We start from the raw sequence: 17,235 nt of genomic DNA on the forward strand, positions 1-17,235 counted from the left end.
CTCGGAATCTGACTCTGACGTGGAGGCTGCGTAGGACAATATTGAGTAAAGATCAAGGTCTTTTTTTCTTTTTTTTTTTCCGGACAATGCTACAATCACGGTGAGTGAAAAGCAGCCAAAAGGCCTGTTTTAATATATATCTGAAACCGTTGAGATTTCTAATCTTTTGATTTGTTGATGAAAACTAAAACATTGTAAGCTTACTCTACCTGAAACTAAGTACCAGAAGAGTAGGACCGTGAAGAAGAAGAGTAGATGGCCCTTGTTGTTGTTCTTCTCTGAGTCCTTTTGTATGGTGTGAAACTGTGAATGGTTTGTTCTACTTTTAGTACATTATATTTGTGTGACAGCTATTTTATTTATTTATCTACCGGTGTTAAAGTGGCACAGTAAAATATTATTTACGGTAAAGTCTGGATGTTTGACTTATGTACAATAGCAAAACATGTTTTACAACTGTTTCTGCAGGCTAATACATTCAACATCAGTAGTATTGTTATATAAATAAACACCATATCATAGTAACCTTAACATAGGCTTTCATAATAAATTAATAATTCATAATTCGTTAAAATAGTACTTGTCCTGTTTTCGTTTAGATAGTAATTGTGATGGGCCTCGAAGCCCAAAGCCCATCCCACCATTAAAGCTCTAAAATGTTAAAACAAAGTACCTCTTTCACCTCAAGATGCTCCGTGTTGCTTTTGCTCCTTCCCCCCTCCCTTGAATGAGTAAAGCGAAGGTTCTGCTAAAACCCTCTTTGTTCACCACTTGCCTAACCACCAGAGCCACGACCTTCTTCTCCTCTGTTTCTCAGCAGTTACGCTCTTTCTCTCACCAGACGGAGATGGATCCTTCTGATTCGGAGCGTTACTGTTATGACCCGGTGTTGCGATGGAATCCTGAAGTGGAAGACTACTTCACTAAAGCTTATGGACCTGACCACTTCGCTCGCATTTCAAAGGCTCTCACGTACTGTTCTTCGCACCTTTCAATCATTCTCATCAATTTTTGAAACAACATTGCCCTCCTTTACGTGCATAAAGCTTTGGATTCGCATCGCCTTATTATATTCGAATCGACTCAAATTTTTGTTGGTTGTTGTTGTGTGCCTATGTGTGTGAGCTTATATACATTTACCCCAATGTTAGCATCTCCTTCACATGATCCAATTTTAGTCTAGTCTAGCCATAGAAACTAAATTTAACAAATCTGCTCACTTAGTGTTGCTACATTTTACTTGACTCTTTTTATTTGTTTTTGTTCCATATTAGGCGCCCATCTTCCTATTCCTGCATTCGGGTGAACACAGTTAAAACAACAAGTGATGCGGTTATCGAAAAGCTTACGAAAATTCTAAATGATTCGGATGAGGGCTTGAAGCTAGTACAACCAGATGGAAGTAGTCCCATTACCAAGTGTCAGATACCTGGTTTGGACTATGTTGTTTTTGTCAATGGTTCAGGCCCACATAGAATTCAATATGACTTTGGTCTTGAAAACCCTCCTAAGGAGGTACTTGTGAGCAGGAAGTGTGCTGAAGCAGTTCTTAGAGGAGCCCAGGTAAACTCGATATTCTCTCAAGAAAACTTTAGTGGCTAGGTATGAGTCACAATGATGTCAGAATGAGGCTTTAGAGGTTTGATAGTTATTTACAAGTATCTAAGTATCTATCCTGGACACTATGCACTTGGGTTAGAGTATGAATCCCCCCTTATCTTGGTTGTCTTCATTATAGTTTCTGACAATCTAGGTGATAAATCCATGCCATAGACTATACTGTGAACTAAATATACTTATATATATATCTCCTATTTTTCCTGTTGTAGGTCTATGTTCCAGGTGTACTGGCTTGCACTGCCCATGTTGAGAATGGAGATGCGGTTGCTGTCTGTGTTGCTATTGAACAACCTGGTGATGAAGGTGACTGGAGTGTTAATATGACTCGTGGGACCACCCTACAGGGTCTGCCAACAGGCAAGAAGCAGAATTTTTTTTTTGCTTTGGTCACTATAAAATAACTGGAGGGACCTATCATATCATTGACCAATTACTAAGAAATCTTGTGAAATGTTTTTAACTTAACAGTTGACATGTGCCGTAGTGTTATTGTAGATCCTTATTATCGTGAACGCAGTGGACTATATATCGGCATGGGAACAACTATGTTGTCAAGGGCTGGGATGTTTCGTGTTCCTAATGGAATTGCGGTGGATTTGAGCAATAGAGTTTTCAGATTGCCTTCTTTACATAGTAAGCTTCTTCTTTTGCTTTTGTACTTCAGCTTACAGTTTATGACTCTCAGTATCTTATTTCATAATGGGGCATTACCCTTACATTGTCGTTTTTTCTCCTTAGATGTCCTTGAGGGGGAAATATTTCTTCAAAACCTGCCAAGTATTATTGTTGCTCATGCTCTTGGTAAGTAATATTAATTTTCGGTCTGTGGTATGCTTACACCTTCACCCGTATTATGATATAGTTACATATATCCATAATTCAAATACAGTAGATACTAGATATCAATGAGAACCCCAGGTGGAAACAAGATTGATGAGATCCTGAATTCTTATCTTTGGTGCACAGATCCTCAGAGAGGGGAGAGAATATTAGATATGTGTGCAGCACCTGGAGGGAAGACTACTGCAATTGCAATACTTATGAATGATGAGGGAGAGATAGTCGCAGCTGATAGATCTCATAACAAGGTACAGTTTCTTATGATTAAAGTAATTTTTATTGATAAACATATGATTTCTATTGGGGTTTACTTGTTTTCCATTTTACATTGAATGCTTAGAATACTAAATGAAAGTTCTTGTTAGGATTTCAAAATTGCATGCTCTTATAAGTTTGTTTACTATTTTCCAAAACGCAGGTGCTGGATGTCCAGGAATTGTCTGCTGAGATGGGATTAAGCTGCATAACAACATGTAAACTGGATGCACTAAAATCTGTTTGTCTTCCAAACACAGTCAATGACTCCACAACATTAGTTAACGGTGATAATAGTAGTTTCATGACTAGCCATTCTGAATTACCATCAAACGAGGCAATGACATCATCTGTTACTTCTGGAAGATCCGAGGCTGACAAATCGTGTGAGGAAAATGGTAATTAAGCTTCTCTCTCATACTGTTTACTTGGTTTGGTTTGGTTGTTTTCTTCGAAATGTTGGCCTCTTTGTTTGTTTGCTAGGTAAAAGTACCTCAATAAACTTGCCATGTTTGCATTGTCTTTCCTCCTTTGTGGAAAAGGAACTTAATTATCACTTTGGCATCAAACAGATACAGAACATAACCTTACTAAATTGGCATGTGTAGCCCATTATCTCACGTCTATAGCATATGTGTAAAAATTAAAATCCCTATATTATATATTTTGGTTGTTCACAAAAACTAACTAGAAGCTTGATTTTCCCATTATCGCCCATGTTGTAGCCAAAACTGAACAGCCAATTGGAGGGGATAATGTTAGCCAAGCTGACATCAGGAAGAATAAAGGAAGATTGAAAAATGGTCGTGGAAGAACTCAATCCCAAGGTGGAAGGGCTGGAAAGTCCCAAGGTTTCGCACCTAATAGTTTCGATAGAGTCCTTTTAGATGCTCCTTGTTCTGCCCTTGGCTTGAGACCTCGTCTGTTCGCTGGACTGGTAAGATAATTTCAAGACTTGACTGTCTTGTGTGAACTTCTACATTTGCGTGATTTTGCTTTATTTAAGAATCTACTTCGCATGAGTTAACAATGTGTACACGTTCTAGTTTTTGGTGTCTACATGTGGATAGCCTTAGCTTAAGCACTTGTATGTGGCGGACGTATTGTTTCTTAGTAGCTTCTTGGAGTATATTTACTGTTATACGTGTAGATCAAAATATTAAGTGTTTGTACGTTGTAGTATTTCAGACTAGAATCTGTGTTTCTTTCTCCCTGTTTCTAAGATTTTTCAAAGGGTGGCGACTTGTGGAGTGAATTTTCCATTGTTATTTCTTGTAGGAGACTGTTATATCTTTGAGAAACCATGGATGGTACCAGAGGAAAATGTTTGACCAGGCTGTTCAATTGGTTCGCGTTGGTGGAATTCTCGTATACTCAACGTAAGTATGCAAGACGTCCTCAGTCACACAGTCATGAGTAATTGAGAGTTACTGTAGTCTTATCTGTGGATGATTTGTTTTCCATTTTGTTAGGTGCACAATTAGCCCTAGCGAGAACGAGGCCGTGGTTCGCTATGCTCTAGATAAATACAGATTTCTTTCTTTAGCACCACAGGTTTTGATCTAAAATACCCTTTTCATATTGAAGGCACCAAGAAAACTGTTTGAGATCTTGGCACGTATTGCATTCGGATCTTGTTCTTTGTCTTAATGTATCTTCATGTGTTTGCTGTCTTGATGCAGCATCCTAGGATTGGAGGACCTGGTCTAATTGGTCGATGTGAATTCCCCGACGGATATATCGAGTAAGCATCTGTACCCATTAGAGTAATCTGATAAGCTTAAAAAGATTGATGATAAAAGAGATGGCTTTGATAAACGAACCCATTTATGTTTTGCAGGGAATGGTTAAGACCTGGTGAAGAGGAACTGGTTCAGAAATTTGACCCGTCATCTGAGCTCGATACAATCGGGTTCTTTATAGCTAAATTCAGCATCGGCCCCAAGGATTGAGATCTCAAAATGTTGACTCGTGATCCAAGACATTTCACACCAAAAAGATGGTGTTTTATACATTGTTTTTGAACCTAAGAATAGGATGGTATTTTCTTATTGATCTTATTTTTTTAATGAGATGGAAAGACATACAGTAATCTGTATAACATATTGTTTTGATAATACAAAACAGTTTTACATTAATTACAAATCCATTATAGTTGGTTCTCTTTTTGTTCATCCCACAAGCTGTTTGGCTTCAAGAGTCTTCTCGTACTCTTCAATGGACTTGAAGAGCTCAGAGAAGTTGCCTTTACCAAAGTCACCACATCCTCCACTCTGGTAAGCCTTCCCTTCATCGTCTTTCATCATGCATCCTACTCTCTGGATAATCTCTATAAATATCGTCGGCCTATGAACACAATCAATCATAAAGAAAGACATTTGCTTAGCAAATCCTAACAATGTATTTTGTTTGTTGAAACACTGATTCTTTCGGCTGTACCTGTCACCAAGTGGTTTCGTGAAGATTTGAAGCAACGTCCCTTGATCATCTCGGTCCACAAGGATCCCCAATTCCTCACACTCCTTGATCTGTTCGTCGCTGAGCACATCGCCAACACGTTTCTTCAGATTCTGGTAGTAAGTAGGCGGAGGAGAAGGCATGAAGTCAAACCCTCCAACGCTGCTTCTCTTCCTCATCTCTCTCAAAGTCCTGAATATGTCTTCACTCATCAAAGCCAGATGCTGTAGCCCTGCTCCTTCGTTGTGTTCCAGATAAGTCTGAATCTGACTCTTCCTCTTCGTCCCGTGAACCGGCTCGTTAATCGGTAGAAGAACCATTTCATCATTGCTAGCTAGCACAGCTGAGTTTAAACCGCTCTCTGCTGTTCCAACATCGTCTGCTGTGAACTCTGCGAATTGGTGAAAACCAGTGAACCCTGCAATGTAAGTCAAAGCCGGACCAAGCTCTGGAACGTTTCCCACGGCGTGGTCAAGCCTCCGTATACCGTAATCCAAGGGAAACGACGACGTATCCTCCACATGCTCAAATCCTGGCAAGAATTCCGATTTATCCGTGTCTCCCTCTTTGTAACTGACATATCTGAGAACGACATCGCCGTATAGTTTAACCTCAGCGATCGTAACGGCTCCTCCATCGAGGACCATAGGAGGCGAGGAAGGATTAGCTCCGTTAGAGAGACTGATGGAGAAAGCTGACTCAGCGTCTTCTACTTCAATCGCAACAGCTCTTACCCCGAGACCATGCGAAGAGAAGAAGGAGCGGCAAGAGACGTGATCAAAGCTTGGGATGGAGGCTGTAGCGGTCGGTTTAGTTTCTCCGGCGGTGAGAGACGGAGAGTAGGGAGCAGTGAAAAGGAATCTGAGGTCGCCGGAGGTAAGTAGGTAAGAGGCGTGAACCATGTTTCCGGTGGATAGATCGGATTTGGCGGAGAATCTCATCCCGAGACCCCATGAGAAGCGACGAGCAACGTTGGTGGCGTCGCCGCACCAGAACTCGATATGATGGAAGCGCTTAACCTTGAACTTATCAGACTTTGGATTCTTCCTCACGAAGTTGGAAAATCCGACGAGCTTGAATCCCGGCGAAGATTCCGCAGCGCTGTCGTCATCGTCGTTGTGCTGCTGAGTATCTGAAACGGCGGCGTTTTTGTGGCCCATTGATTTCACCAACTCTGCTATGGAACTGAGTCTGTATCGGTTGAGCTTTGATGCTCACGAGATAGATAAAGGATTTTCTGATTATAATATTATTACCGAGAATGGCAGGTCAACAGATGTTGACCGTCAGTGGACATCGAAGTGTACACGTGTACGGTCAGATGTTGATTAAAATAAGGATACGTTCAGTGATGGATCTCCCTGCTTGCTCTTTTGGCTCATCCTTGTCCAGTTTCGGAATGCTCACGTGTAGGACTTATCTACCGGTTAAAAATATCACTAGTGGCATTTTTCCAATATCAAAAAAATTACTTGAAAACGATGGAACCCTGTCCAACCATAAAGAGACAACCTTACATGTATGCATCAAACTCCATCTCCAGTGATTAAACAACTCAACTTCACTATTCATATGTCCAAACCAAATCCATCTACAGCTACCTTTAGAATTTTCACCTCTTATTCTTTCACTCCCGCCCAAACATACGATTACATCCGTCATCCCTAGCTTATAGTTTGTTAAATTTGTTAAGAGTTTACACAAGGTCTAGTTCCGATCCACTAGAAGAACGCGTCTTAAGGAACATTGTTACAATTTAAAGTTACAAGCTTTGCACAATAAGCTTATTTAACTAAGGTCTCAAACTCTTATGCCATGTTTTGTTCCACATCTTGAGGGTTTTCTAGAGCTATTATATGCTTCTTAAACAAAGCCGCAGCTTCTTCCCTCTCCTCAACCCGTCCCAGCTTGTCATATACCATCGCCATTAAGTACGAGGCTTCCGCTGCCAGTTCATGGTACTGCACAATAAACACAGCGATTACCAACAGTATATCACGGTTACGAAGATCCAATTTTTTCAGTTATGATGAGCTAAAGAAGCTGAAACTTAGTTGTATAAGAGTTCGGTTTTATTTTTGAATCAAAAGCTATATAGCATTCTTCTTGGCATAAGTTACCTCCAAAGCTTCAAGTTCATCTGAAGCTTGCCTTAGAGAATCCAGGACAGTATCTGAATCTGTGGAAACTGGTAGCAAAAGTCAAAACAAATTAGAAACTCGCAACGAGAAAGATAAAATTTTATCCATAAGAGTCGGATTATCATTATGTAATGAACATCCCACTTAGGCTACCATAACCCTAATGTCATTCACTTCAATTTATTCTTAATAAAACAGAGACCTTGTTGGCTTATTATTTTCATTGTCCGTTCGTTCTGAAAAGGCAATGACTATTCGATATTGCAACTACGAAACATGAACTACAATCTGACGGCAAAAAAAAAACCTACAGTCTAAGTAGTAAAAGACAACAAAAGCTACCTGAAAAGTTTGGATCGGAGAGATAGCAGTTTGCTTCAAAGATGTATGCTCGAGCACGCAACTCCAAACCTCCATGGCCAAGAATCATAGGGAATGTTCCATGCAAAAGGTCTAATGCCCGTTTAGCATGATTTGATCCAAGACCAAGCCACAGCTCAGCCAGCGTGAGCGTAGCTGATGCTCTGAGAAGATCCAAGTTGAATGACTGGCAAAACGAGATGCTTGCCAGCGCATATGGAAGACCCAGGACTGAATTTCCTGACTTCTGTAAACCAAAAACGAAGGGGGGCGAAAATTGAAAGCCACTTAGAAAACTGATGAAGAATTATAAATAATACCCATAGCACAACGTTTTCTATGTATTATAATCCTAATCAGCAGAGATAGATCAGATTCAGAAGAAATACATGCATGTTAAGCTATGCATGGAAGGACAAATATATTCCAGCAAACCAATCTGGTAAGGTAGCATGGATTGTCCAATNTTGTTGGCTTATTATTTTCATTGTCCGTTCGTTCTGAAAAGGCAATGACTATTCGATATTGCAACTACGAAACATGAACTACAATCTGACGGCAAAAAAAAAACCTACAGTCTAAGTAGTAAAAGACAACAAAAGCTACCTGAAAAGTTTGGATCGGAGAGATAGCAGTTTGCTTCAAAGATGTATGCTCGAGCACGCAACTCCAAACCTCCATGGCCAAGAATCATAGGGAATGTTCCATGCAAAAGGTCTAATGCCCGTTTAGCATGATTTGATCCAAGACCAAGCCACAGCTCAGCCAGCGTGAGCGTAGCTGATGCTCTGAGAAGATCCAAGTTGAATGACTGGCAAAACGAGATGCTTGCCAGCGCATATGGAAGACCCAGGACTGAATTTCCTGACTTCTGTAAACCAAAAACGAAGGGGGGCGAAAATTGAAAGCCACTTAGAAAACTGATGAAGAATTATAAATAATACCCATAGCACAACGTTTTCTATGTATTATAATCCTAATCAGCAGAGATAGATCAGATTCAGAAGAAATACATGCATGTTAAGCTATGCATGGAAGGACAAATATATTCCAGCAAACCAATCTGGTAAGGTAGCATGGATTGTCCAATTAATGTGTTCTCAAGCTAGAAATTTATTACCTTATGGATCTCTGCAAGCAAAAGAAGAACCGAAGCCTTTTCGATTTGCAAATTGAATTTATGACACGTGCAAAAAAGGTAGTGTGCCACATTTGATGCCTGTAGAGAACGTAGTAGGAAAGCAAATTTGAAGATACACTAAAAATAGCACATGGCCTGAGATTATAGATTGCACATGGAGTTAATAACAGATGGTCAGGGATTTACTACAAACCTGGCTATACTGTTTTGCTGCAAGCAAAGTCCGAGCTTCGCGAAGACTTGCTTCTACTTTCAGCTCCATGTCTACACCCATGGCTGTTGATGCCAATCCTCCTAGCTCATTGCACATTCGTTGAGCTAGCTTTAGATTCCCACTAATAGAGTTAAGAAAGTTAGAACAGCTGACTTAAGAGATAACAATTCCAACACAACAGAAAGCCTCTGTTCAAATTCTATATCCAAATGAATGGTTTATGCAGTTTCAAAGCGTTTAAATTTATCTACATAACCCTCAAACAATGCACTAAATGATCACAGAGGGCAGATGAATCAGCTTTGCTGGTTTTATGATGTTGCTTAAGCAAAATATCAAGAAGATGCACTTTATTGAGAATTTAGAGTACTGTAAAATAGTGAAACTCCGGCACAGAGTTGCGTTGGGGGGAGCAGAAGTTGATTAGAATCCCCCATTCTTTCTCGTACCCATGGTGCTAATATGAACTAATAAAGATTAACTTGAGTGACATGTATAGGAGACTGGGAACCTTACCAATGCAAGGCACGTTCATGTAGTAGCTGCAACTTGAGCAACAAAATTTTTGATTTTGATACGGTTAAGAACTTTTCCTCCGCAATCTTAAGAGCAGCAAAGGCATCTAAAAAGGCATTGTTTTAGAAAACAGGTCAACAACAATTTCATCCGACATGCGTATTTTTTATTTTCCAACACAGGAAAAGAAAAAAAAAAAACATAAAGCAAGATCTAAATAAATACCCTGCATGCAATAGAAGCAGCAACAAATAAACGTGATTGGAAAATTTAGAAGAAAATATAGACATTTCTACACTGACTTGGCCTATATAACAAGATAAACATGACCTTATGCAATCTAACCTTTGTGTCCCTTATATAGTGCCAGATGTTGAATGAGCTTCAAGTATGCTAACTCTCCGTCAGATGAACTATAGAAGCAAGAAATAGATCAAAATCCCTCAAGACGAATGTAAGAGAGAGAGTGTGGGGCGGGGACAAGAAAGTGATACATTTCAAGAAAATTACCTCGAAGAGTCACCGAATAATGTAGCATACACCAAGGTATTCATACGAGCCATAGGAGCACTATCAAGAAACAAATGAATTAATAAACTACACAAAATCAACACTTTTAAGTTTCTATGGTTAGTTGTCCTAGTGGTAAGGTCAGCAAAGGGCGAAATTGTATGAGTATACCTGCCATAAAACTCCCATGAAGTAGCCCGGAGTAGATATGAAGCACCTATTAATTGTGATACAGATCCAGGAATCGAGACCGAATGATCACATAACTGGAAATATGTCGAACTCTTTCTAGAACCAGAGTCCTGGGAAACCACAGGTGGACCCCATGGTTTTTGCAAGTCTTTAAGCCAAGCCGAGCTTAGAGAACCATCAACGGTCATAGGAGAGCTTTCAGAAGAAAAGTCGCTGATTAGGTGTGCACCTAGTCGTATCTCCTGCCATGGATTATTCAAGAACTGATTAGACCTCAAAAAGCAGATGTAAATATTTCACTCTAGTCAAAATAGTTAGGTCGTATACTGAGTACCTTGCAGACACTAACTGGACAAGTTTTGTGACGCATCGAAGCTTTGGGACCAAACGACAGTAGAGGCCTTTGCACATGCTGTATTACAACAAAATAACTATTCTGATTTCACGTATACCAAACATTAGGATACCAAATATATGGATTTTTTGCACTATTTGACAGTTATCAAAGAAGCAGGGCTAGCTAAGCATTTTTAAAAAAGAAACAGATATTTTGAAAGTGAAAGTACGTGCCAATTTAAGCTTTGTACGTCAAGTTTACAGAAACAAAAAAAAGAGATGAAAGAAGACACATGCGGAAAGGAAAACTGGTGACTTTTCTTTCTTTGTAACACATCCTATAACTCAAGAAAACTAGTTAAGAATAGACCTTACCATTAACTCAAATTTAGCCATCGCAAGGTGATTGGAAGCCACTAAGCGTCTTAACTTTAGACTGTCAGCTCTCCTTAAAGACTCTTTCAAAAGTATGTACACTCTTTGTTGTACAGATAATGAAGACGCAGTGCTAGTGACAGGTGAGTACGAGGATCCAAGAACACTGCTGGTACTTGCAATGCCCATTTCTGATAACAAGTTGCTCATTGCTGCTAGTGTATATGCTAGACAAGTATCATTACTAAGCTGCAGAATCAACAAACGTTTTAAATACCATATATATATTATAGCTTGAATAACAGTCAGTATCTTCAAACAACATAAGCTGTTGACGGTACTCATGTGATTGTACATTGAAGCTACGTGAGAAAAATTGATCCTTCTATCATGTACAAAATACAACTAATTCATATCTGCTAAGACTGCACTACCCCATGTGACACCATAAAATCAGTACGTAAGTTACATATATCTTTTTGGCAGCGGTAAAACATGTTTGATGCTCTAAAATACAAGATTATATTAAGAGACATAGCAATAATGGTCCTAAATCCCTTCGCAGAACTTTATGATATAAAAATAGAAAAAGACTAGCTCCAGATTCAGCTTAAGGAAACTTTCATACAACTACACGTCCTGCAGGAATTTAACACACCACTTTCTTCAAAATATACTATAAACAGAGTAACAGCAGATGAATTAAGTGAGAATATACCTGCTGTGATACACGCACAGCCTCTGTTAAAACCTGTGGTTGGAGAGAAACCATATTATAAGCAAAACAAACAATGATAAGACCCTACTTCATGTCTAGTGAGATCGCTTATAATTATGAAGTTAAGATAGCAAAAAAATCACTGCTTGCATGGGCAAATTTTCAACTTTCTAAAATAAATTTGTATATACACAGAAGTATGAGCTAAGTAGCTGATTACAATTTCAAGTAATCTATCAAGGAGGATAATATTGTGAGGTTAACACACTCAAGATTCATCAAAAATGAGCATCACTTATTATTAGCCTCACAAACAGCCCAATAAACTATCCAATGTACAATGTGGTCGATCCAGGAAGTATTTTAAAGATCAAGAACAATTCTTTAGCAATAGAAACTATCAAAAGAAGTAATGCTCACCTCTAGGGCCAAATTCGGATGCCCAAAGCGGAAATGCATCATTCCCAAACATAGCAACGCAATCTCGTACCTTCCATACATGCTGCAATCAGCTGAAGGAGGAACAAGGTCAAATCCCTCAGTCCCTGCACTTTAAGGCAATGGAACATGGATCAACTCATGTTTGAATTAAATTTCTTAGTGCCAAACATCTAACAGGCAAATAAAACTTGATATTTACAGGAGTCACATGCAAGCGATAAGCAGTCAGCAGTAATATTGTGATAATTATGACATTTTTTTTGGAAACAGATAACAACAGCAAAAACTACAGATTACCTGTAATCAAAGTAACGGAGGAGATTATCCAAAGCAGCAAAATAGTCATCGCTGTGAAGTTTATTCAAGTAGCGCAAAAAGTGAACCTGCATCATTGCATGCCATACATAACATGTAAGAATATTAAAACAATCAAAGAATATATAACTTCTGAATCGAATGCAAAGTAAAATATAAAGAAGCAAGAACATTACATGATGCAATTCCGGGGCTAAATTCGGAAGCTGCTCAAGGAAACTTTCAATCGAACTTGAAGAGAATGAACTTGAACTTCCATGGCTGACATTACAAGGAGATGGAAGTTTTAGAACTAGCAGTATTTTGACAGAAATATATCGATTACTAAGGAAATAGAGGTTTTACGTTTCAATTGCATCAGCCTGTTCCATTAAAAAACCTTGTATCTGCAAATTTGTCCGAAGGAATAATGATTCATCTACTAGAGTATCCACAACTGTACTTGATGACGCACTAGCAACTAGAGTAGTTTCTGTAATTTTCTTGCTGGTTCTTGACGATTCCTTCGGAGAAACTCGCAAACCTGCATGTTTCATTTGTTCTGTGCGTTTATATAACATTGAGAGCCTTACAAAACAAGCAAGTGCCAAAACGTAAGAATGAAACAAAACCACAAAAGCAGACAACTAATTTAATTAGAGTAGGGAAATATCTTTGTAACTGTTCATAAACAAACAAAAAAAATCTTAAAAAGTTTCATAAAAACACTTCCAAAGTCTTCGGAAAAAAGTGTGATACAGGTTGAACTGTGATCCTCACTAATGCAAATGCATTGGCAAAAACATCTTACCAAACATAGAAAGGAAAGTAGCATCAATATAAAACTCTATCCACTCAACATTTTCTAGCACCTGGAAAATCTGAGAAGTATTAAGTTTTCTTTGAGCAAAAAAACGGGATTACCAGAAGTGATACCTTCTATCACTTTGAATATTGCTTCAGGCGTATGAAGGTGAAAAGGGACGCTTCCACTAACATTTTTCTGAAGCTCTAGTTCTTCGGTTGCTTTATCAATCGCATAGATCTCCATATCCATCTGATCATAATGTGTTAATGATTCCAGATCATTATTAGATGCATCAAACTGAGCAGAACTCGAATGAGCTTCTTTGCAGTAATCTTCAATGCTTGAAAAAAGATGACAAACTCCCTGCACGGGATTCACATATCAATGAAATGGACAGTTCTTTCAAACATTTATTTATGTGTTTCTGCAAGGTAAAGAATGTAGACGGAAAATTACAAGAGCCCGTTGCTGTATGACAGATTCTGACTTTATTTTTGACATTACAATTGGGTGTCCAAGCCTAGGAAAAGGAAGAACAATCAAGAGGTTCGCTATATTCATTCTGAACATTACCGCTAGAAATTATACTTCACCCAGGTCTGTCAGAGTTTTGCCATTAAATCTCATATTTTAAGCATTTATAAGTAGGTCTACATTTTAAATCTAGCCTGGAAAACTACTCTATCTTATTAGTGGGTCAAAAAAAACAAGCAAACGTCACATACGTATCCGAGTCCTTCAAGCAAAACCATCAGACTAAACATCTTTTTGAACAAAAACGTAAAAAGCACAATACCTCGAACGATAAGAGGTTAAATGCCAAAATGCAACGACGAAAAAACATTCCTAAGTTGCTGTTGGGATCCAAAATAATCTGATCGTCTTGCACAACTCCTGAATCAGGGCTCCCAAGTATTCCTACATACAAAAAAAAAATGATAACTAATAAGATGCAAACATGATGGGGGAAACAAAAAGAAAAAAACAGACCTCTAAGCAAGTAGCTAACCTCGCATGTCATTAAAGAAATTCAAAAGATCATCAGGTGAAGCCAAAGAAGAAAATCTATTGGTTAAATGGTCAGTAAGCCACGCATCCATCTCTTCACCAACATCCCTCAGCTGGTTGATGAGCTCTTCCAGCTTCGGCTCATATATATCATCGCAACACTGCAGCACGAATATCTCAATCTCGTCAGGGAAAATAACACTTTGTTAACACACAAAATCCACACTCCGTCCGATAAACCTCAGAAAACCTATAAGAAAATGCAATTAAAAGGGAGAAGAAGAAGAGTGAAACCTTAGTGAGAGAGAGCAAGTAGAGGCCGAGACGGTTGTGCTGAGAAACGGAAGAGAAAGGGAAAGGGAGAGACATCTGAGCCGACGGAGCGTATATCTGCAGGAGAATGCAAACGGAGATCTTGTGTGGAGTTACCGCAAAAGCGCCGGCTGTTCTCGTTAATCCGGCCATCTCTCTCCGTCGCTAAAACACTCACTCTCTCGCCGGATATTTCCTCCGACGACCAGCCGGGATTAGGGCACTTTAAGAGGATTTATTTTGAAATTTTGACTAAAAGAGTCGCCGGGAAAGTGAGAGCTCACTTTTAAAAAGAAAACAACAGATTAAAGAGCTAAAAAAAAAAAAAATCTCTCGCTAACTTAAAGAACCGGTTATTTCATACCGGTAGACGATCGGGTCATACTGACAGTCGTCCGGTTAAGAGTATCCAACCCAGAGACCAAGGCCCAAAGAAGCTAAATATTTTTAAGTTACATAACTACAGAGCCCAAAGGCCCAAACAATTAGCTCATATAGTCGCCTTTTTATTGAGTTAGTAGAATTACAGACAAATGATTACATCATCGGGGATGTAGCTCAGATGGTAGAGCGCTCGCTTAGCATGCGAGAGGTACGGGGATCGATACCCCGCATCTCCATTTTTTAATTTTAAATGTTATAATCTGTCTTGGTTGTTTTTTATTATTTGCCAGTTATATTTCCCCACGTGGTTAGGTAACATAAATACACTTGCGTTTTCATTAAAAAATCAATATTCGTCGTTGACTTTTATGAAAACAAGTTTGCATTCAGAATTTAAAGATCCAATGAAAATGGTATTTACAGCTAAAAGAAAAAACCAATGGAGTCATCGCTTCCGATTGATCGTTCAATTCAACTAAAAGCTTTCGACGATACCAAAACCGGCGTCAAAGGTCTTGTCGATGCCGGGATCTCAGAGGTTCCGGCCATATTCCGTGCACCTCCGGTTACTTTAGCAAGTCCAAAACCACCTTCCTCCCCGGAGTTCACCATCCCTACTATCGATCTCAAAGGAGGAGGTGGCGCTGACTCGATCACGCGGAGGAACTTGGTGGAGAAGATCCGAGACGCGGCGGAGAAATGGGGATTTTTCCAGGTGGTCAATCACGGTATCCCACTCGATGTCTTGGAGAAGATGAAAGAAGGTATACGTGAGTTTCACGAGCAAGACACAGAGGTGAAGAAAAGTTTTTACTCTCGAGATCCAGCTAGTAAGATGGTGTATAGCAGCAACTTCGATCTTTTTAGCTCATCCGCGGCAAATTGGAGAGATACACTCGGCTGTTATACGGCACCGGATCCTCCACGACCGGAGGACTTGCCCGCCACTTGTGGGTAAGGTTTCATATTTTGTTAACGTGAAATCAAATATTAGCATTCGTGAGTTATGGTCTATATGGGTAACATGTTACCTAGGTCCGATGAAATTATATAGTATGGTCTAATTGTATTTTACTCCATATGCGAATATCACAATACATGACTTTTGTATAAAATTTTAAATCAACTATATAAGATCTCCCCTGTTGGTACTTTTTTGGTGGGGACTTTTATTTTGTTTTTTTGTTAGGGAAATGATGATTGAGTACTCAAAAGAAGTGATGAAATTAGGTGAATTACTTTTTGAGCTTCTCTCAGAAGCTCTAGGGTTAAACACTAATCACCTCAAGGACATGGACTGCACCAACTCGTTGCTGTTGCTCGGCCATTATTACCCGCCATGTCCCCAACCAGACCTTACTTTAGGCTTAACTAAACACTCGGACAATTCTTTTCTCACTCTTCTTCTTCAAGACCATATCGGAGGGCTTCAAGTTCTCCATGACAAATATTGGGTTGATGTTCCTCCTGTTCCAGGGGCTCTTGTCGTAAACGTTGGAGATCTTCTCCAGGTTTTAAATATCTTACGTTTTTCTACTTAATCAGTTGTTTAATAATCTATGGAATATATGACTTTTATAATCCTGCCCGGCACTGTGCAGCTTATAACAAACGACAAGTTCATAAGCGTGGAGCATAGGGTTTTGGCGAATGAAGATGGACCGAGAATATCGGTGGCGTGTTTCTTCAGTTCGTATTTGATGGCGAATCCTAGACTTTATGGACCTATCAAAGAGCTTTTGTCTGAACAAAACCCTCCCAAATATTGAGATACCACTATTACAGAGTATGCAAAGTTCTACAGATCCAAGGGATTTGATGGTACCTCTGGATTACTTTCTCTCAAGATCTGAGAATGTCTTTTTGGGATTTTTTATTTTCTCTCTGTAATAATTTTCCTTTTTCTTTCAATAAGACTGTGTTTAAAGCGAGTGGGCCACAAATCGTCTGTAATCACAGAGAGAAAATACAACACATCCCCACCCTTCGACAAGTTACATGCAAACAGACTATGTAACGTGTTGGGGACTTGGGGATGTGTGAACAATATGTGCAATGGAATTTATGGATTCAATATTGTCATTTCCGTTTGGTCGAAATTAGGTGTAACCGGATACGATTAATCAATTGAATTTCAATATTGAACGATGAACATGTTGGTTAATTATACTTATATGCGTATGGATTTCTATTGTATTTTGTGTTGAGTTCAATTAGATGACAATATATATATATATATATATATTTAGATGACAATATTTAAGGTTTAATGGTTGGTAATGGTGTACTTGTTGTGTTCATAGTTCACTATAT

The 17,235-nt window shown here is 39.0% G+C and overlaps 4 protein-coding genes and 1 non-coding gene across 5 annotated transcripts; 3 read left to right on the forward strand and 2 right to left on the reverse strand.

The window, feature by feature from the left end:
• Positions 697–4,853, forward strand: LOC104739211 (putative methyltransferase NSUN6). The gene is made up of 12 exons (XM_010459486.2): positions 697–972; positions 1,275–1,563; positions 1,830–1,977; positions 2,116–2,253; positions 2,359–2,421; positions 2,587–2,708; positions 2,879–3,113; positions 3,441–3,652; positions 3,994–4,094; positions 4,188–4,269; positions 4,398–4,459; positions 4,556–4,853. Exons 1-12 carry the CDS (start codon positions 728–730, stop codon positions 4,665–4,667), a joined length of 1,809 nt encoding a protein of 602 aa, XP_010457788.1. The 5' UTR covers positions 697–727; the 3' UTR covers positions 4,668–4,853.
• On the reverse strand, positions 4,749–6,393 carry LOC104739209 (4-hydroxyphenylpyruvate dioxygenase-like). Its single transcript, XM_010459485.1, has 2 exons — positions 5,155–6,393; positions 4,749–5,061 (listed from the first exon to the last, which is right to left on the reverse strand). Exons 1-2 carry the CDS (start codon positions 6,330–6,332, stop codon positions 4,887–4,889), a joined length of 1,353 nt encoding a protein of 450 aa, XP_010457787.1. The 5' UTR covers positions 6,333–6,393; the 3' UTR covers positions 4,749–4,886.
• Positions 6,771–14,827, reverse strand: LOC104739212 (anaphase-promoting complex subunit 5-like). The gene is made up of 20 exons (XM_010459487.2): positions 14,521–14,827; positions 14,228–14,387; positions 14,015–14,136; positions 13,347–13,581; positions 12,777–12,954; positions 12,608–12,692; positions 12,414–12,499; positions 12,096–12,225; positions 11,676–11,708; positions 10,958–11,206; positions 10,581–10,658; positions 10,226–10,488; positions 10,055–10,114; positions 9,890–9,957; positions 9,545–9,650; positions 9,008–9,149; positions 8,794–8,892; positions 8,280–8,544; positions 7,293–7,360; positions 6,771–7,133 (listed from the first exon to the last, which is right to left on the reverse strand). The coding sequence occupies exons 1-20, from the start codon at positions 14,689–14,691 to the stop codon at positions 6,981–6,983; spliced, it is 2,751 nt and encodes a 916-aa protein (XP_010457789.1). The 5' UTR covers positions 14,692–14,827; the 3' UTR covers positions 6,771–6,980.
• On the forward strand, positions 15,086–15,158 carry TRNAA-AGC. The gene has a single exon. It is a non-coding gene; the product is annotated as a tRNA-Ala (tRNA).
• On the forward strand, positions 15,309–17,021 carry LOC104739221 (1-aminocyclopropane-1-carboxylate oxidase homolog 1-like). The gene is made up of 3 exons (XM_019235890.1): positions 15,309–15,876; positions 16,112–16,433; positions 16,524–17,021. The coding sequence occupies exons 1-3, from the start codon at positions 15,362–15,364 to the stop codon at positions 16,689–16,691; spliced, it is 1,005 nt and encodes a 334-aa protein (XP_019091435.1). The 5' UTR covers positions 15,309–15,361; the 3' UTR covers positions 16,692–17,021.

The sequence above is a fragment of the Camelina sativa genome, chromosome 14, assembly GCF_000633955.1.
Source record: "Camelina sativa cultivar DH55 chromosome 14, Cs, whole genome shotgun sequence".
NCBI classification, from domain to species: Eukaryota; Viridiplantae; Streptophyta; class Magnoliopsida; order Brassicales; family Brassicaceae; genus Camelina; species Camelina sativa.